Here is a 22164-nt window from a genome sequence, read left to right on the forward strand (position 1 = left end):
CAGAAATCTCTAATAATAGTGGGGGTGTGGAGGGGAGGGTGGCCTTCCCACATGGGGAAGGATCGTGCAGACTCCAGGTCAGTTGGCTGTCTCCGGACAACGGCGTACTTGGTTTAGTAGGCTGGTGTCCTTGTTGTGTTCTGGGGGCAACAGATTTGGCAAAAAGGGTTAAAAGACATCATTCAATCCATAACTACTAGGTGACAAAAGGCAGGGATTAATTTTTCAATGTTCCACATTAGGAGAAAAAAAAAAGGGGGGGGGGGCTTCTTTGGAGGAAGGTGTGCTAGGCACATCTCGCCTGTCCAAAACCCTTTTGCACATTATATTTAGTTTGGGCTGAGGGAAATAGTTTATGTTTCCCCCCTCTCAGACGTCTGGGCCCTTTCTGTCCAAGCCATTAGGATAGAAAAGAGAAATCAGTTTTAAAGTGATTTCTTTCCTATTTAAAGGTGACATGTCATAGTAATGCCGTATGTCTTTACCACTTTATAAATAATGAATATAAAGTTTTAAATTATATATTTTTATGAGAATGGTTAGCATTTAAATATTCTTATGAACAATTGCTATCTGAAACTTTTATTTATATTATTGATTCACCTGAGTCACAAATCTCTGAGAAGCTGATTAAAACTATGGTTCATTTTCCCCAAAATACATATACCCCAGAAGTTTTGCCTTCAAATTAAAATACAACATTTAATCTGTATTAACATGAAACTAATGTTTTAAATGCCTTTCTGGACTTTTTAATATGTTCCTTCAGAGGAGATAGATATGATGCCTTACGAGCCTGCATTGGAGACAATCTGTGTCAGAAGCTACAAAATTTAAATATCTTCTTAGTAAGTATGAATAATGGTGAAAATGAATAGTACATTCTTACTGCTATTGTGTATCATCATGTTAATTTATTAAAGCAGATTTGAGTCTAAATGATTACATGTTCTAACACAGTACACATTCAGTAAATATTTAGAACCAAGGGTTTCGTTTGGCTAGCAGACCAAATCCATCTTGCTGTTTGTTAGTAAAGTTTTATTGGAACACAGCCACACCCATTCATTTATGTATGATGTGGGACTTCTTTTATGCTATAATAGTGGTTTAAGTGGTTGTGACAGAGACCATAATGGCCTGCAAAGCTGAAAATATTTTGTCTGCCCTTTACAGAAAAAGTTTGCCAACCCCTGATCTAAAGAATTAATACATTTAAAATGAGTCCTGACTGGTGCAGTTCAGTTGGTTGGGCATAGGCCCCCAAGCAAAGGGTCACGGGCTCGATTCCTGGTCAGGGCACATGCCTAGGCTTCAGCTTTGTCCTCAGTCAGGGCGTGTATGAGAGAAAGCCAATCGATGATGTTTTTCTCTCATCTCTCACACTAATGTTTCTCTCCCTTTCTTACTCCCTCTTTTCTCTCACTATAAAGAATAAGTAAATGAAAATATGAATGTGATAGTTTTGAACATTAAATAATTTTCTAGAAATACATTAAAATCGGTTGGGTTTCTTTTTTTCCATATTTCTTTTTTCTCACCAAATGAAGGACTATGTTGGTGGAGCCTATCTTTAATATCCAAGGAATCTTTTTTTATTAAAATGTGCTTATGTTTTGTGCTGTTTGTTTCTAGCTTACATATAAAAAAAAATGAGCTCATCTTTTAGCTTTATAGAATTTTAAGATGCATTTTATTTTTTCTGTAACTAAGGCACTTAATAATGGCATTATAAACCAGTTAAATACGTTATACTAAAATGAATCAGATGTTCAAATTATTTTTAAAAACATATTTATTGTAAGGTAGCATTTGATGAAAATTATGTTGAAATTGCTCTTTAGTAATTAGAAGTTCTGATTTTATTTAATCTGATAGTTTTTTCTCTTCCCATAGGTAGGATGTGGAGCCATAGGCTGTGAAATGTTAAAAAATTTTGCTTTACTTGGTGTTGGCACAAGCAAAGAGAAGGGAATGGTAAGGTATAAATTCTTGAGAGTTAAAAGTTTATACATATTTCTCTTGCTGTCCATTTTTTAACTGTTTGACTATATAGACCTGAAGTGTTAATTTTTGAGTATAGATCAGTAAGTTAGAAATTGGAAGGTTCTGATAGTACTCTGACCACTTTTTTCAAGTTATGTGACCCTGTGGGAAATTACTTCAGTTCTTTGCTCTTAAATATCTTTCTCTAATACTGTGCAACTGATATCTGTACCACCTACCTCATAATGATATTATTAAAACCAAATGTAAAAAGGCTTTGCAAACTGTAAAGCATATTAATGTTATTTTATTAGATACTACTTGATAATTATTGAATAAATCTTTAAGATGGGAGAAGCTAACATTAGAAAGTTGAAGGCTAGTCAGATATAATTTCAATTGGTGATTATCAAAAGAAGAGGGAAACTTGTGTATACAGTTTAAATTTTTAAGACTATAAATATGAGTTAATTGGGAAGCCATATGGTATTATTTAATTAAAAAATGTGTTTCACTTTAAGACATAAACTAGCTTCCCAGAGTAGTGATTTCATAGATTTGTCATGGTTACTAACAATGAGTAATTTTATAGTTAATTGAACTTGGCTTATTTCACTCAAAGAGGGTGTCTGTTACTATCACAGTTATGAGCAGATGTTCTACATTTATATTATTATTGATCAATAATTATGTTTCACAAACTGCTATTAGTTCTGGTGGCTTTGAATAGGTATTTCTCAGAACATGGATGGAACTAGAGAGAATTATGCTTAGTGAAATAAGCCAGACAACAAAAGACAAATACCATGTGATATCACCTAATACAGGAAACTAATGACAACACAAACAAATGAGCAAAATTGAACCAGAGGTGTATAAACAAGGAACAGACTAACGGTTACCAGTGGGGAGGGGGTGAGAGACAGAAGCGGGTAACTAGGGGAAGGGTTTAGTAAAGGAACTAGTATAAATAACCCATGGTCATGTACAACAAGGTGGGGACTGACTGTGGGAGAAGGGGTGGGCTGAGTGGGGGGTGCGCAGTGGGGGGAAAATGGGACAACTGTAATAGAAAAACATTTTAAAAATAAAGTATTTCTCAAAAAGAAACAAAAAAGTTCTTGATTGTGTGAGTTTGGGAATCACCTGAATACTTTTTAACTTCTGGAAATTCATTATGTGTATTAGCCTGTAAAGATCAGGAAAAGAGCTACAGTAAACAAACCTACTGACTTTCAGGTAACAAAACAAGCTATGTTAATTGGGACAGATTTTTATTCTATTGCAAACATATAGACTTGTTCTGCAGATTTTTTTAAGTGTTTACATACATAGCCAAACTTACTGAAAGAAGGAAAGAGAAATCCCCAGATTCTAGGAACTAAAAGAGAAATTAATTCCTGAGCTAAAAGCTGTGGTAACTACAAGCATTTCTGACTTGAATATGTGTCCAAAACATTAAATAGAAAGAAAAGTCACTCGTGATGAGTCATTAAAATTCAGAGCATGGACCACACTGGTATATGGAGTCCAAAATTATATAAAAATTTTGAGCAAAGAAATTAATATAGAAAATTTAAGACCATTGATACCTCTAGAGCTCTAAAACAAATGCAAAACTACATGATGGTAATAGTTAAACATACAAAGCACATTGAACTATGCAGAAAAATCAACATCTATTCAAGATGATTCACAATAAAAAATGATCCACAAGAAGGAAAGGAACCACCTGGAAAAAGAATCAATCAGCCAAAGAAAATGGAAGAATTAGCTGTCTAGAACTATCGGTAATAGGAGTACTACAGATACTAGAGCCAACTTTAAAATAAAGTTAGAAATGACCAAAGATATAAAAAGAAAAGAAACATAGGGAAAGGCACTAAAATTAAAAAAAAAAAACAACTTCTTTTTAGTGAGTCAGCTAAAAATTCAGATGTAGCTGAAGTGAGAATTTATGAATAAAAGACAAATAGGAGTGCCCAGAATGTATATTTTTAATGGAGGAGGATGAATTTGCATAGTCTATCATAAATGTAGAATTTCCAGAGAGAATAAAAATGGAGAAGAAGCAATTTCCAAGGATAATGATAAAAGTTTGACTTCAGGTGGTGAGCGGATGATGTTTTATTAGTTGTATACTTGAAACCTGTATGGTTTTATTAACCAGTGTCATCCCAATAAATTCAGTTTTTAAAAAAGTAAAGTAATTAAACAAACAAAAAAAAGATATGTTCAGAATGAAAAGGTAAGCCAATCCCAAGCAAAATAAAGCAAAGAGAAAAAGCTATTTCCTAATATTTTCATCAACAAGAAGTGCACACCTAAAGATAGGGAAGCAGATCTTCATAGTGCAAGGGCAAATTACTGTCATCCCAGATTTCAATAACTGGCTAATCTTCAAGATAAGTAAAGACATCTGACAAATAAAATGATAAAAGATTACCATTTATTGGTTCTCACTGAAAAAGTTATTAGATAACTTGAGCAATACGTGAATCGAGGGTAAGGAGAAGCATTTGTCAGCATTTTTAGATTGCTTTTTAAAACCTTTAATAAAAAATATTGTCTGATTTGGAAGTGGGATGGTTAAAAATAAGTAAAATGTGTGTTGGTAACATGGAAAGTAGAAGAGAGACTAGATGTCCTCTAATTGTTTGGGAGCAAGATACTTTAATTTTAGCTCTTAAGTCACATATGTTAAAATTTTGACTATAACAGCATAAAAATAGATGTTTAATTTGTTTGACATGTTTCTTTGCTAACCATTAATTATAATTAAGTATAGGTGTAAAAAGAATAGTAATGGTAATCATTTTGCTATATTTGTATTCATATAACTTTTACCAGCCAAAATAATTCAGAATAAACTGTGGGAGTTGTTTTAGTCATCCTGAGAAAAGCAAAACAGACTTAAACTTTTATATATTTTTGCCATTTTTATTTCTTGATATTAGGTTACAGTTACAGATCCTGACTTGATAGAAAAATCCAACTTGAACAGACAGTTCTTATTTCGTCCTCATCACATACAGGTGTGTTGCTATCTGTTTCAAATTTAAATAGTCTGTTGTATTATACAAAACAGAAGAGTTTCTTTTTAATGTATACAAAATGATGCTTGACAAGCATAATATTTATTTATTTGAATTTCTGAAACTATCAAATAATGGAAATGATTATAGGGAAAATATTAATTTTTAATATAAAATTTTATTTTGCATTCATTTTTGGATATTCAAAGCTGAGTTGTGAATTGTGGGCAGTATTTTTGTTTTCATTTTGTAATCACCAAAGTATGTCTCTGTATTTAATTTTAGAAACTGAATATGTATATAGAAACAGGTTCTCTAATTTGAGGTGTTAACGTTTAGCACTTAGAATATTGTGATCTTTTGATCTTGTTTGACTATTTAATATCCCTTTTTATTGTAAAATAATGCTTGTTTTCAGTCTTGTGGAGACTAAAATATTTAAGTCAGGAAAAGAAGCAGGTTGATCAGTCAAGCAAATATGCTTTTACTTTAGAAATGTTTTTTTAACTTCATTTTTCAACAACTCATATTAATCATAGCTAACTAAGCTGAAGAATGTCATCATAAACAGAGAAGTAACTAAAGCAGGTGGCATAGTTAACTTAATAGCCTTATTTATCCAAATATAAAGAATTAAGTAACAAGGTCTCATAAACTAAAATGTATGTCACAGAATTCATTTACTTAACTCTGCATTTAACTTATAGAAGAACTTTAAAAGCCTATTCTTATTTTACTGAGTTCTGACAAAGTTTATGCTTTGTGTGTATACTTACTGTCAGCACTGAGAAGTAAAAGCATGTCAATTTAGCAAGGTGAGAAGAGACAGAAATACCATTAAAGCTAGATGCATGTACTCAAACAGAATGGTTTGCAGATATTTATTGTCAGAGCCAGGACTTCCAAATGAACTTTGTTGACATCTGAAATAACATTGATGATTTCTAAAGAAAGAATGAATTATATTTGAGTTATTCTTTTTTATAAAACTGAAAAAAATAATTTTTTAAATATTTGGATCCAGAAACAGCAGTATTTTTTAAAGATTTTATTCCCAAAGTGTTAGAGTGTCATACCTGTGAGAGCTAATTTTCTGCAGTTTGGATTTCTAATGTTTTATTTACTTAATGTATTTTCATCTTTTTCTAGGCACTTCGCTGATTTAAACCTCGTTACTATAATTGAAAGAACAGTGTACTTTTAGTTAGACTTTTAACTAATATGTTAAGAACTTTGAAGCTCTTAGCTATAAAAGAGAGGTTCAGATTTTTATTAATGTGTAAATTATTTAGACTACTATGCACTATTAAATGTAGTATGGCTACAATGAATGTAATTTCCACAAACTCAAAAGTGAAATTGATCTAATTACTCTCATTTCATACCAGAGTGATAAGAATGTGTAAATTCAGTCATAGCCTGTCTTTTCTGTTTAACCTTTATTTCTTCCATTTTTGTTACTTGTTTAGAAACCTAAAAGCTATACTGCTGCTGATGCAACCCTAAAAATAAATCCTCAAGTAAAGATAGATGCACACTTGAACAAAGTATGTCCAGCCACTGAGGCTATTTACAGTGATGAGTTCTACACTAAACAAGATATAATTATTACTGCATTAGATAATGTGGAAGCCAGGAGATATGTAGACAGGTATGTAATTGAAATTCAGGTTCATAAAGAATTGTCCTTCTTTTATTTTCACTTCTCTTTCCCACAGTTATTTGTTGAAAAGTTAACAGTTTTTTAAATTCTGTGTTCCTATGTACTACTCAGACTCTGTGATGGTTTTCTATTCTATCTAGGATAAAATACAGAATCTCTCACATGGCTCCCATTATTTTAGCTATACATATTTTTTCAGTTCTTACAGGGCATCCAGCTTTTTTTTTTTTTTTTTTTTTACCTCAGGGACTTAAACATACTCTTCTTCAGCCTCAGAAAATTATGTTTATCTTGTACCAGAACTCTTGATCCCAAATTTACTATTTACCTAAATGTCTTCCTTGAAACAGGCTTTCTTTAACCCCCAAATTCTAAATTAGAATCTCCTGTGATAATCTTCTATAGAACTAAGCATTTTGCTTCATCGCACTTATTTTTTATTGATATACATATTTAATATTTGTTTCCTTACTAAATCATTTATTTAGGAACCATGTATTTTCCCATCACTGTATCATCAATGTTCAACACATGATGTCATTCAATAAATACTTGTTAAATAAGATGAGTGAGCACCAATGATACCTATACCTTACATAATATTTATTATATCTTTATATGACTCTTTAATGTTACAGTGTTAGAGCAGGTATATTAACAGAAGCAAATTCACCAATTGAAAATGTAGTGGAAGGTGTGTACTCTTCAGCAAAGGAAGGAAAAATAACTTTAATAAATTAAAGCGTACAGAATATAGATATTGTAAGTATCAACATTGTATAGTGTTGTTTGGAATAATGAAAGTATTGAGAAGATTACAGTCTTAATAGAACCTGTAGCCAGGAAGTAACCAAAGAAGTAATAGGAAACAAGAAAAAAGGATAACAGAGTTAAGAGTTAACCTAGCAGAAAAAAAGTGGAAGCCCAAAATTTGGTAGTGGTGGTGGTGGTAGCACTAGTAGTAGTAGAAGGTAAAGACAGAAATTACTAGATTGAACAGAATTTGGGGGGGAAGAGGGACAGAAATGATGAATGGGTTGTTTGGTGGTAATGTACATTTCCTAAAGTATTATAGTCAAGAAGTGATCAATATGTCAAGTGATCAATAGAAAGTGGTAGGATTTCCTTTGCTTACATTGTTAGTACTCACTTTTATGGGGTTTTTTTCCTACTATCTTTTCAAATAGCCGTTGCATAGCAAATCTACGGCCCCTCCTGGATTCTGGAACAATGGGCACTAAGGGACACACTGAAGTTATTGTACCTCATTTGACCGAATCCTATAATAGTCATGTAAGTAAACCAATTTTTTTTTTTAAGTAAATGTCACAATTTTATTTATAGCATAATTTTTTTTGTTTGTTTTCATCAGTCAACAAATTTGACTTAGCTTCTCTAGTCCTATTTTTGGTCTGCCAGTAATGTTCATGTGTATGTGTATGTACAGTTTTAAAAGCATAGCTGAACTGATTCTTGTAAATCATCAAAATTTTGGTTTTTGGCTTTCTATATTCTGTTGTTCTGTTTACTGTAACCCCTGCAAGTAATCTTGAGATACTGATGAAATTGAAAACCACTGACCTAAGAAATAATTGTAGGCCTTGGGATTTAAAGATTAAGACCATGTTGTAAAACTGAAAGGAGTATACTTTTTTACAAGAGTAAATATTTCTTTACTTAATGAAAATGTTTGGTTTAGTAAAATTTCAAAATCTTTACAAAATTTGCTTTCCCACTTACTCTCATGATATCAGAAATTTATATAATAAAAATATAGTAGACAAAAATATTGGTAAGTTGAAGTTGAAGGAAATTAGATGGAGGAAGTCATGATATGTTGGGTGTCATATTTGAAAACTTTTAAAGTAGAGAATATTATAAAATTTCAAAAGTTACCTTGATTCTCTTGTTCTGCATCTTTCCCAAACCTTCTCCTGTATTCTCTTGACTTTATATTTAAAGTTGATAATTTAATACTCCTCTGGCTTACTTCTTTGGCTTATATTTCATGTGGTATTTCAAAAATCAACAAATCAGAACATAAATCTTCAAGTAAAAAGAGACAAAGTGAGTCATTTTAGATTGGGTGAACTAGTAAAACATAGACCAAATGCACCATATAATAGATTATGGACATTTTTCAGTGCTGCCTTTTCACATGAGACAACATAGGCATTTCCATTTGCCATTTATTTTACACACTTTTTGCAAAAAACTACTGAGCATTAAGGACAACACAATCATGCTCTCCAGTTTTTTTCTCTATGCAGAAAGTCATGTCATGCTGAGCACCTTATTGGAGATTCTGGAATTATTTTTCATAATAGGGAGTAGAGGGGGAAAATTAGTTACATGTGCTCTGCCATGAGTACTACATGTATCAAATGAGTGCACCGATAAAAGTGATAATAGAATTCATGTTTGTTGTTGCATTGCTATTAATAAATGGGTTAAGCATCAAAAGAATCAGTTTGTTTTCTGGTGCCTAAAAGAGAGAAGATAGAAAAATGTTGAGTTTATTTTTGAATTTTATTTTTTTTAATTGTCTTAAAACATTCAAGTAAATTCAGTCAATAGAAAATTGACATTGCTTCTGTTAACTGTATATTATCATATTTTATAAATTAGCGGGATCCCCCAGAAGAGGAAATACCATTTTGTACTCTAAAATCCTTTCCAGCTGCTATTGAACATACTATACAGTGGGCAAGAGATAAGGTAATAAAGATCTTTATTTTATAAGGATTTTTTTTTTGTAGTAGTAGAAAAGATATTTCCAATTTTCAATTAGACTTCTGTTTGTAACTTTTTCCCCTCTTCTCCACAATAGTTTGAAAGTTCCTTTTCCCACAAGCCTTCATTATTTAACAAATTTTGGCAAACCTATTTATCTGCAGAAGAAGTTTTACAGGTAAAAATCAATACATTTTTAATACAAACAATACTTTCTGTGATCTTATTTTCAAGATGCCTGCAAATAGTTAATTTTACCTCCTAAAAAGGGGATTTAAGGGTTATTACTGTTTATAGTAAGTACATGAGGAATCTTGAAATTAGCAAGTCACAAATGACTATTTTAGTTTGATTGAACTATATGGAGTTGTCGGTATTTGACCATGTTTGACCCACAAAACAGCAATTCATATGATTCAACCTAATAAGGATGTTATAATAATACTAGAAGAACTACAGATAATAAAACAGCTTGTTAAGCTCTTTGAGTTCTAGTGAAACTTCCCCAATTGGCCAGTAATATCTCAGACTTATTACTCTCATGGTGAGGTCACTTCAAAGATGTTTTCTTACTTTTCTTTAATCCTATATTAATTGCCAGCTTTTTAGTATAAAACATTATTCTTGGTACTTCTTTTAGTAAGAACATATATAGTACTAATAGCTAGCAAAACACGAGAATAACTTGGGAGACGAGTAACTTCAGTTAAAATTTCATGAGCTATTTGTTTCTGTTTTCTCTCCAAAAAAAGAAAAGAAAGGAAAGGAAGAGAGGAAAAAGACAGGGACAAGGAGCTTGGGTTGGAAAAAAATCCTAAGACACATGAGATGGCATTTCAAACTTTGGCTAATACTTCCGGGGGAGGGGGGAGGGAGGGTTTGTGTGTGTGTGTGTGTGTGTGTGTGTGTGTGTGTGTGTGTGCACGTGTGCCTGTGTGTTCAATTGGAAATGCATTTGTTTTGTTTTCTCATTGTAGAAGCTACAAACTGGACACAGTTTAGAAGGTTGTTTTCAAGTTATTAAGTTACTTAGCAGAAGACCTAGAAATTGGTCCCAGTGTGTAGAGTTAGCAAGATTAAAGTTTGAAAAATATTTTAACCATAAGGTAAGTATGCATTATAAATTATTAAGAACAGGTCTCACCTTGGCTCATTTAATCACTACCAAATTAATGTCATTGACTCAAAATATCTGCTCTTTATTTTGGGAAAGTTTTTAGAAATAAGTAGTAGATTAAATGAAAACAAGTGCTGGGCATGCAACTAATTTCTCTTTGAATGTTACTAATTAAAGAATACATTTAAACTTCACCCAGTGGCATGTTAGTTATACATTTAACTGATCCTTCTCTTTCTGTGTGCAAAATTGGATTTTCAATAGAAGTTTCTTCTGGAGTATAAGGAATGCATTTCATTAGTAGTCTTAAAGTAGTTTGTTTTTCAGAGTAAAGCAAGAGTCTGAGAAAATAGAGATATTCAGTCAGAAATTTTGCCTTCCCCACCCTATCTGATAATCATATTTTGTGTCTGTTTCCTCGTTTGTAAAATGAAGATTTCAAATTAGTACATAATTCACAGGACAGTGATGAGGCTCAAATGAATTAATGCATGTAAAGCATTTAGAACAGAACCTGGCCCATAAATACTAAGTATTAGCTATTATTCTTACCTCCAATAACACAGTTGCTAGAATGTGTCCTGTACTCTTCTTTGGTCTCGTCTTCTCTTTAGGCTTTTACCCATTAGCAGATAAATTAAGTTCATCTTTTTAGGAGAGTTTTTTATTATATTTATCCTTGCTTTTCACTTTCTTCTTGGCTCTGCTTCTTGGAAAAAATGATCTATACTCCTTGTCCAAGTCTTCATCCAGTAAATGTGTCTTCTTTCCCCATTGCTATTCAAAATATCCTTACCATGATTATCAAGGACCTCTTGTTAAAAATATAAAGAACTCTTTGTAATCCTTATATTCTATCGTTTTTTTTAAACTTTATTATGGAAAAATTGAACAATAGAAACGTAGAGAAAATAGTATAATGAATCTTCATACAATCCTCATATATCTCCCTCAGGTTTAACAATTATCAGCTCATAGATAATTTTGTTTTCATCTATAACTCCACCCAATATACCTTTCCCCAAATGGTTTTTAAGCAAATCTCAAATATATAATTTTAAATATATATTTTACTGTCTTAATTTTTATTTTAAGGATTAGCTCTTAAAAGCAGCAAAATTATATATAAAATATGTAGAGAGGGATGAAATAATCTCTATTTGTGTTTGCTATAGATGCTGTTAACCTAAAAATAAAAGGCCAAATTGAGAGGCAACAAGCAGTTTATTTGAGACCCAAAAGAACAGCTAGTTAGGAAGCACTGATTCAGGCAGAAACTAGAATAGTGTTCCCATTAGGAAGTGAAGGCAAGGAGTATTCTTAAGAAGGAGGGGAAAAATTATATGAATAGAAGATGGATTTTTATGAGTCTTAATACTCTAAAGAAGGAATTTCTGTGGATGCATATACCAGCATAGTGTTACTAATGGTAATGATTGTCTTTAATTTTCAGCCTGATAGTCATAATGCTTTCCTCTTAGCTTTGCAAAGAGTTGTTTGGAAGACAGTGCTGCCTTAGGCCCAGTCCACTGGTTATTTCGCCCAGCTTTACCATTCCAGAAGTTTGAGGAGTAAGACCAGTAAGGCAGTTCCTCTGGGATGGACACTCAGACTGCACTTTGAACTGGCTTTGTTTATCTTATTTTTTATGATAACAAACTGTAAGTGTAGATTTTAAAATAACAATAGAAGTTATTCCAGGTATGGGGGAGAGGGAGCGTGACAATCCAGAATGAACAGATGGAGCTCAAGAGTAGCTGGGAGACTTCACTGTATATCTTTTATGTGTTTTAATTTTCTTTTTTGAAAAATTTTTTTTTCTTTAGGCTCTTCAGCTTCTTCACTGTTTCCCTCTGGATACTCGATTAAAAGATGGCAGTGAGTATAACTGAGTGTTGAGGAAAAAGTTTAACGTAGTTTATTACTGGCTGCCTCAATTTAAAATAATATTTGTATCTCGTTAGGTTTGTTTTGGCAGTCACCTAAGAGGCCTCCCTCTCCAATAAAATTTGATTTCAATGAACCGTTGTAAGTATTTATATCCAGTTTTATATGCATTTTTATTGTAAATCTTTAACATTGTGTAGGCTTATCTTATTGGGTGAAAATTTCAGACTCTTTTAATATTAAATTATTACATCCCTGTTAATCTAATAGTTAACATAGTCTTGCCAACCAAACCAATTACAGCACTTCTTTCCACACAATCTACTTATTTACTTTATGATAAATAACCTTATTATTTTTATCTTTTCTAAGTGAAACCAAAGTGTCAACTCTTCAACTTGATCTGTAAAAAGTAAAATGACAGCTCATGTTTTCTATTTAATGAAGCTCATATATAAGAAACTTAAGTTATATAGGAGTGTAAAATGATTACTGCTAAATATTTCAAGTTAATTTTCAAAGGAGTTGGTCTTTGAGTGAATACCTGCATAACTATCCATATGAGATATACACTTTATTTACACACACACATACTTATATGTATATATTTTAATTATACACTTAGCTTATAAGCTTTCCTGTATGCTTAGTTTTTTCATCCAGTGCCTATTTTAGGTTTCCAGTCACCTAATTCTGACAGCCTCTGCTATCAGATTTACCTTTTCTTAGTTTATAGACAACTCATTTGCTTAGTTTGATATTTTCTTAGGAATTTTCTTTTGCTCCTCCAGTTTTTGCTTTTCTGGCCACTCAAATTCCCAGAGTAATCATGATTGCTACCTTAACGTCAGTGCTTATGAGTATTTATCCTCATATAAACATCTGATGTTTTCTCTGATGTTTTCTCTTATAGCTTTTGCAATGCTGAAGTCTAGATCAGAATTTCACTGCTTCAATTTTTAAAAATAATGCTATATCAAAAATTCTGTAGTTATTTTTCTTCAACAATGTAATGTCTGTAGTTCTGACGAATTAAATAACCTTGTTTGAAACTTCGCATTCACACTTTTTTTTTTAATTTCAAAAGGCACTTCAGTTTCCTTCTGAATGCTGCAAAATTATATGCTACAATCTATTGCATTCCATTTACAGAAGAGGTAAGATATTACCTTCAAGCTTTAGCAAATGATACCAAGCCAGGCTAGAATTAGATGATGTATCAGCTAATTGCATCATCTAAATGTGTATATATATTACAAGAATTGTTCTTTGGTACAAGCTTTTTATTTTGGCTGTATTGTTGCCCATTCTAACATATCAGAAACTAAAATCTCATTGCAGCATTACTAAGTAGAAGAAAGTCAGTTTTTCTTTCTAAGTAGTGAAACAAACATTTGTAAAAGCAGTCTTTATTTTTAAGACATTTAGAACCTATTAACTTCACTTGTAAATTACTCTGAAAATCCAGAAGGAACTATTGTATAGCGATTTTTAAATATTTCTTGGATTCTCTTTAACATTCGTTTTTCTTAACCCTTATCATCATATTCATTGTCTTAGACATTGTCTTCATTGACTAACTCTAAAGAATCTAATACAGTTTCAATTGAGAGGCAGATTGGCATTAGTGAATTTTTTTTCACAAATGCATATTAGAGCTAAATTGCTATGCTTTTATATAGGCTGAATGGGAAAATGTGAACCAGATTCATTATTAATACTGGCTATTTTGGATCCAGATTCAAATGGATCTAGCAGTTTTGTATCCAGATAAAAATGCCTGTTACAGATTAATCCTTTTTGGAATTAATGTACAGTAAAATATACCATAAATATTTGGTAAAAAACAGTGGCATACAGTCAGGATTCTTTTTGTAAAAAGACTAGTAATTTTTTTAAAAATTCATTTATTTCTAGTGAGTGGGGAAGGGAGGGAGAGAGGGAGAGAAACATCAGTTGGTTGCGTCTCACACACCCCCAACCAGGAACCTGGCCTGCAACCCAAGCATGTGGCCTGACTGGTAATTGAATGGGCGACCTTTTGGGGTTCACAGGTCGGCACTTAATCCACTGAGCCACACCAGCCAGTCTAAAAAGACAAGTAATTTTGTGATGTGTTGTACATGCCCTCAAAACCAGTTTGTTTCAATTTTTTCTAAGCAGCTTTTTAATAGTAAATATGCATTTGATAACCTTAACATTTATCCAAGTTTATCTTGAACCATTTAACTAGTCTCCTGTTTCCAAAGGTATGAATTCTATTTATTTATTTATTTAGAATAATTTCATGCAGGGAGCTTTGTAAAACAATGAAGAGATAGACCCTTATTTCAAAGTACTAAGTCTGATACAACCATTAATAAAACTACCTTTATAAAAATCTGGAAAGAATAAGTACTTTTTCCACATATACCACTTTCTTCCCCAGACTTCATAGTTGATGTTTCTGTAAAAATAAAGGTAAATGTCATAAATGAATATAGCATAAATGATAAATTATTCAAATATTTTAGTATGAAAGAATATTTTTATAGAATGTTTTAGCTTTATAATTCAGAATTAAAAGAATAAGTTTGTTGATAAAATTACTTTTTAAAAACACAGGACATATCAGCAGATGCCCTCTTGAATATTCTTTCTGAAGTAAAGATTAAGGAATTCAAACCTTCCAGTAAGGTATGTTTAGAAATTCTTTTATTTATCAAATAGTTCTTGAACTTCTATGTGTGTCAAATCCCATTCTAAACTTGAAGAATCCTTCAGTGAATAAACAAAGCAAAATCCTTGCTTTTTTGGAAGTTATATTCTAATGGGCCAGAGGCAGTCTATTAAAATGATGCCAATAATTACATAATATTGCAAAGTGGGCATAGGTGCTAAGAAGAAAAAATAAAATGGGAAATTAACAAAGCATGATGGGGCTGGTGACATTTTCATATGGGATAAAAGGGGAAAGGCTCTCTGATAAGGTAAATTTGAGCTGAAGCCTGAAGGAAGTGAGGGCATGAGCCATCCTGTTACCTGGTGACAGAGCAATGCAGGCAGCAGGAACAAGTACAGAGAATGGCCTCATAAAACTTTGAATGCCAGAGTTTTTCTGGAGGAGAAATATGTAAGTTAAGAATGGTAGAGAGTGAGATTGGAGAGGTAGTTGGAGTTATGATAAGTACTTTATGTTTTATTATAAGTAGCCAGTGGAGGGTTTTAAGCAAAGGACACAATCTGACTTTATTTAAAAGGATGACTGGTGGTTCTGATAAGAATGATTATATGAGACAAAGGAGAGGACGCAAGGAAAGGTATTAGGAGATTATAGGCAAAAATGTTGATGGTTTGAATGAAGTAATAGGTAACAGGAAGTTGTGATAAGTGGTTGAATTCTGTGTATATTTTGCAGTAGCCCTGATAAGCTCTGTAAGGAATTGGGAATTGGAGTGTGAAAGAAAAATAAAAAAGAATAGCTCTGAACAAGGAGGAGAAGATAAAGGAAGTTTGAGTAGAGAAAAAAATATGAAATAATTGCTCAGAGAAGTGGGAAAGTCACTTAATTAGAATCTGTGGTAGAATTGTGAGATAGCACTGAGGATCCATCTAATGTTAGCCCATTTAATGTACTCCACTGAATATGGCTGGAGAAAAGGGAATTAACTGCATGGGTGCTGCTGTAGAACACATGGGAAACTGGATATAATAAGGGTTGGGATTTTGCCAGGCAAATATGTTGGAAAGAGAAAGATATAGGTAATAATAATAAAAATGGAACATGAAATTTAGGTAGGGTAAATAAGAAAGTTTGAAAATATTAGGTCTTTTTCCACGTGGTCATTATTTTCCTTTTCATATGCACTCTAAAATTCAACCATCAAACAACCTTCTGTTCCTCTTACCCTTTAGTTATACTGGAAAATCTAGAATAAGGCCTACCACACAAAATTTAAGAAAGACGGGGTGTGTGCAGTCTTCCACTCTGCATTTTTATTTTCAGGAAAAGGAAAACTTGTAGGCAGTAGATTTTGTACAAGTAGATGGGTTTGCTAAATGAAATGTTCATGACTTGTAGCTTATTAAGAATAAAAGTACAGAAAAGATAAACAGCATTTCCATATAAAGAAGGTTCCTAGCCATGTTCTGAATGGGCAAAAATGGTAGGCAGAAGCCAGGGGAACATGCATTAACAACTTTAGTAGCCTTTATTGCTTGCTCATCAATATGTTTTCTGACCTGAATTACTTTTATTTTCTATTAAAGGTTTAGGGTAATAAATTATCCTGGTCAATTTAGCTAGTTTTAATGTGAATTATATAAACTTTTTTCAGAACTCAAAGTAATTCACACCAAACCTTCGGGGTCTGGCACGTCTAGTTAACATATGCCACAACCAACAATATCAACTAGATGTTCTGGCAAACATGTTTCTGCTTCCTTGGCTTTTTAATATTTCTTAAATAATTATAAAAACATGAATTAGATGTGTTTTTTAAATAGAAATAGTATTTTTATTAGTGATGATGTAGCTAGTTTCTTAATTAGAGAATATTAACTTCACTGCCCTCATGCAATGTCCAGTAAGTAATTCCTTAAGAATAAATTACTTGTATATGTTGTCCTTCATCTGTATGAAGAAAGGCATATTCTTTGGAAAAGAATAGGTTGTAGGTAATCAACAAATATTTAAGGAATGCTTATATTAAATACTTTATGGATTTCCTCAGTTCCTTTGAATACAGAAAACAGCTCTGTATTAGTTAGAGCCATGCAATTTGGTTTGAAGTAGATTTGTGAGAATTACAAATTGTTGATTAATATTAACTTCATTTTAGTGTGGAATTTGAGAAGAAAACCATATAAATTCAGACCTTACAAGCTATTCACTAAATATTTTTAACACCCACTGTGAATAAGTTTGTTTTAGATATACAGGGGTGGGCAAAAGTAGATTTACATTTGTTTATATGGAAAATAATACAATAATTAATAAAAAATAAGACAAAAATAAAAACTTCTGCGTACTCACAACTGTAAACCTACTTTTGCCCAGTCTTGTGTTGAAATTGTTAACAAGGTAAAGATCCTGAGAAAAAGATTCTCAGAGAGTTAGGTATCAGTATTAGAAGACAGATAATAAAGAAGACATTAATAATACTACTTTCTAGTGGAAGATGTAAAATACATTATACTATAATCATTAATAATCTGATTAAACTAGAGAGGAAATATTTCCTCTTAGTGACTTATTTGATAAAACATGTATGGTAATAAATTAGATACAGGATGTGATAACATTACTAAACACGTATTTTAAGGTTATTCAAACAGATGAAACTGCACGGAAGCCAGACCATGTTCCCATCAGCAGTGAAGATGAGAGGAATGCTGTTTTCCAACTAGAAAAGGCTATTTCATCTAATGAAGTTACCACAAGTACGGGGAAATCTTCATTAAAATGTTTTGAACTTGCAGGGATTTTTATTTTCACTAAGTCCTATGCCCTAAAGCTTATGGGATTAAATAACAGTAACAGTAATAATATTAGTTGATTTCATGATCAAATGAAAGGCACTGTTCATCTTTAACTGAGACTGAGTTGATAATTTTCTCCCCCATTGCCCTATTCTGAAAAGCTAAAATGTAAGTCTGCTTTGTTATTGTTCTTTTTCTTTCTTACATTTTTTTATTGATTTTTTTTTTTTCTTTTTTAGAGAGAGAGGGGAAGGGAGAGAGAACCATCAGTCTGTTGTCCCACCCATTTCTGCACTCACTGGTGCTTCTTGTATGTGCCCTGACCGGGGATCGAACCTGCAGCCTTGGTGTACCCAACCAATTGAGTACCTGGCCAGGGCCTATTCTGATGGTTTTAGTCCTTGAGGTTCCATTGTTATTTCTTTTTAACTAATGGCTAGCATATGAACAAAAAGTGGAGACTAACCTTTAGACAGATCCAGTTAAGTTACTGTAGGATAAAAAAACATAAACAGATTTTTTTTTCTTGGCTTCTTAGTCTTCAGAAGTACACACGGGGAATGCAAACTGACCTACGTACATACATCTGTGGTCTTAAATGTAGGTTAACCGAACTTTTAATTTCTTACAAAGAGCTACTAGCTCATGATTTTAGACCTGCTCACCTTCTTTCTATTACATAAGTCAGCAGTTTCCAAACTTGGATTTTATGGACAGACCAGCAAAATTTGTGGAAAACAACCTGGATTTGTAAAATATTTGTTTTGCAAATAAAACGTAATTATCTTAGTTTATTAATTATAGTTCTAGAAAAAACATACTAAATTTCTTCTCATTTTATCACAGATCATACTACACCTGTCTACTGAATGATTTTTAGAACCACTGATCTAGAACTCTTCGAAAATTTACATATTTTTATTTGACCAACTTACCTATTAGTTATCAGAGGCCAAATGTTTCAGAGTAGTGTTTTTGAAGTCAACTTGCAAACAATAGCCAATGTTGCCTTTTAGCTCAGTGGATTGAGCGTCGGCCTGCGAGCTAAGTGTCGCTGGTTTGATCTTCCAGTCAGGGTACATCAGAGAAGGAAAACTCTGACTCCAAAAAACCTCCGCTGCCTTGCGGCATACCTCTTCAGGGGAAAGGCTAAGGGAGTAAACCCCGACAGAAAATCCGGAGCCGGAGTCCCTAAGGCGGTTTGACGTTGTAGTCAACACCGGCAACTCCTGCGGCGCACCTGAAGCCAAGCTGTATCGACTCCGTCTTTCCCTTGGACACTTCAGCTGCGAAGAGAGGGGGGGTCTGCTGCATGGGCAACAGCAGACCCTCCATATCACCCTGCCCAGGCTCTGTAGCTTCAGCTCCACTGGAGAGGACACTCCAGCGTCATCGCAAGATGTCAATTCAACACAGGAGGAGACAGATGCCGTGTCACTCCCGAGTCGGACTGCACAGCCATTCTCGGCGGTGCAGATAGACACTTAAGAAGCTACACCATCGTCTCTCGAGACGGACGGCTGCCGCCGACGACGACTCACTAGCAAATGTGGCACATTGTTTTTTGTTTGTTTTTTTAGAAAGGTTTTTATAATATAGAAGCTTCTCTAATTTAGTGGTATTATAGCCATTATTTTCATGTCCTTCAATAATTGCATGTCCTTGGATTTTTGTTGTACATTTCCATCATTTAAAAACATAAACAAAAAGGAATATATAAGAGTACTGAACCCACAGGGCATTTCACCTAGGAAAACCTATACCACTCACTAGGAAACTTTTTCTGGTTGTTATGATCAGGTGACCTTCAGATGGCAGTCCTTTCATTTGAAAAAGATGATGATCGTAATGGACACATAGATTTTATCACAGCTGCATCAAATCTTCGTGCCAGAATGTATAGCATTAAACCAGCTGACCGTTTCAAAACAAAGCGGATAGCTGGTAAAATTATACCTGCGATAGCAACATCCACTGCTGCAGTTTCTGGCTTGGTGAGTTTATTCTTCTTCCAGGGAAAATGTTTATTCCATCACTTCCTTTTTGTTTTTCCCACTATACTGCCTCCAACTAGCACTCTGAGATCTTAGAGAAGGAAGGATACATATTGATCTTATAACTTAAAATTTTAAAGGTATTTCTAAAAATAATCTATATTTTTAAGTTTTACAGGTATACAAATATTTTAATATAAAAAATAAGCTCTGTCAAGATATAGTCTTAAGTTTTCTTGCAGGCAGTAATCCTCTTAATCATCTTTGTGTCCTTTATTCAAAGCAGGTGCTCTTTTTCTTGAGTAAAATGAACTGCCTTAATCATTGCTGTTGGATTTTAGTTCTTGCCTTAAAAATATGTAATTCCTGTTTGTGATTCAGGTATCTCACAATTTAATCTTTTCTTAATGATTCAGAATCTTTAGGATGGCTTTAGTTTTTATACTGTACTGTAGTCTTATTCTTAGAAGCTATGTAATTTTTCTGCCCCTCTTTTAAAAATGTTCTTGAGTTCTGTGTGCTTTCAAAATAGAAAGATTACCTGATTAATTTAATATATTTTGTAGTAACTTTATTCACCACATTTAGAACAGGTGGAGAATTTAAAAGTATAAAATATGCTAAAAGTGGAGCGACTTATAAGACATTTATGTTACTCCCTTCCAATAGTTGATTTTACTCTGTATGGAGAAATGCTTGAGAAGAATTTAGGAAAATTAAATACAGTTAATTAAAGTCATGAATAATTTTACATTTTTTATATAATTAGATGCCTTTTTTTTTTTTTTTTTTTAGGTTGCATTGGAGATGATCAAAGTAGCGGGTGGCTATCCCTTTGAAGCTTACAAAAATTGTTTCCTTAACTTAGCCATTCCAGTTATAGTGTTTACAGAAACATCTGAAATAAGAAAAACTGAAATCAGGTATGCATGAAGGTCTATTTCTCTTGCATAATGAGAATGAAATAAGATTTTTACATTTCAGAAGGGAAAAATACTAGGTTCACATTTCTTGTCCTTCTGTATGCATAAATTCTTACCATTATTTAAGACCAGGTAAAACCCTATCTTCATGAAGTTTTTGTGACTAGAATAGCCGTGGAACTTTGACGTGTGATCTGTCACACTATTTAGCATTGTACTTTCTTATGGTTTCCTCTACCTAACTCAGATGAATTAGAAGGCACCCTAGTGTCTTGACTAATGGATCATATGATTTAGAATCTAGTTCCAAAAGCTATGTGGCAAAGCAAAGCATTGCCCTGGACATCCATTTTTTGCTTCTCAGATTGGCAACAACCAAAAATTTGAAAACACCGACCTTGACAAGAGTGTGAGAAAGCACTCTCATATATTACTGATGAGAATATAAAATAGTGTAACCCATAATAAGGGGAATACAGCACTATATTTCAAATTTGCAGATAATTTACATTCATTTCAAATGATACATATATAAAATATTCACTCTGGCATTGTTTATGATAGCCAAAGATTGGAGAGACGCAGGTGTCCAGTGGTAGGACACTGGCACATCCACACAGAGAAATTCGTGCAGGTACTTAAAAACGGGGCGGTGGGAGGACTCTCTCACTAAGACATACTGATTTATATTGAGACACTGATAAAAGTGGTTACTTGTGTGGTATGTTGGAGAAATAAGTTTAAGAAATATTTTAGGAGATGTGTTTTTCTTTTTTCCCCCTACATTATTGTCTAACTAAATTACAAATAATGGACTCCTGGGTTATTTTTATTACTAAAGGGAAGAAAATTAAAATGTTTTCGTTTTGAATTTTTTTTTAACAACAGAAATGGAATATCGTTTACAATTTGGGACAGATGGACTATACATGGAAAAGAAGATTTCACCCTCTTGGATTTCATAAATGCAGTAAAAGTGAGACACATTCACTTAGTTGCTTTGAGTCTGTTACTTTTTATACATTAATTAGTTGTTTTGAGTCTGTTAGTTTTTATACATAATTTCATGGGAGGTTTTAGTAAATATTATTTAGCCCAAGTTTATTTACTCTCTACTAGTAGTAAAAGATTGTTACTGGACACTATATTTAGACAGAGCTTTGATTGTTTCTGTTTTAAATATTCACTTTCAGGAGAAATATGGAATTGAGCCAACAATGGTAGTACAGGGTGTCAAAATGCTGTATGTTCCTGTAATGCCTGGTCACGCAAAAAGATTGAAGTTAACGTAAGTGTCACACACTGTATGCAAAAGATTCACAGGGATTGAAATGTATAAGCTGGATGCACACTGGAAAAGTAAATA

The 22164-nt window shown here is 32.9% G+C and overlaps 1 protein-coding gene across 1 annotated transcript in view; it reads left to right on the plus strand.

Moving 5' to 3' along the window:
* The window catches only part of UBA6 (ubiquitin like modifier activating enzyme 6), an 80179-nt gene that overhangs the window by 53562 nt on the left and 4453 nt on the right, over window positions 1-22164 (plus strand). The window contains exons 16-32 of the mRNA XM_090266810.1: window positions 770-848; window positions 1897-1977; window positions 4944-5021; window positions 6491-6672; window positions 7872-7977; window positions 9313-9402; window positions 9515-9595; window positions 10395-10523; window positions 12361-12412; window positions 12499-12562; window positions 13509-13578; window positions 15026-15097; window positions 17725-17842; window positions 19682-19875; window positions 20671-20798; window positions 21687-21774; window positions 21992-22086. Coding sequence (XP_090122936.1) covers window positions 770-848; window positions 1897-1977; window positions 4944-5021; window positions 6491-6672; window positions 7872-7977; window positions 9313-9402; window positions 9515-9595; window positions 10395-10523; window positions 12361-12412; window positions 12499-12562; window positions 13509-13578; window positions 15026-15097; window positions 17725-17842; window positions 19682-19875; window positions 20671-20798; window positions 21687-21774; window positions 21992-22086 — 1707 coding nt within the window. The remainder of the gene's footprint in view (window positions 1-769; window positions 849-1896; window positions 1978-4943; window positions 5022-6490; window positions 6673-7871; window positions 7978-9312; window positions 9403-9514; window positions 9596-10394; window positions 10524-12360; window positions 12413-12498; window positions 12563-13508; window positions 13579-15025; window positions 15098-17724; window positions 17843-19681; window positions 19876-20670; window positions 20799-21686; window positions 21775-21991; window positions 22087-22164) is intronic.

The sequence above is a fragment of the Furipterus horrens genome, unplaced genomic scaffold (assembly GCF_987537825.1).
Source record: "Furipterus horrens unplaced genomic scaffold, mFurHor1.1.pri manual_scaffold_2, whole genome shotgun sequence".
In the NCBI taxonomy this organism is placed as follows: Eukaryota; Metazoa; Chordata; class Mammalia; order Chiroptera; family Furipteridae; genus Furipterus; species Furipterus horrens.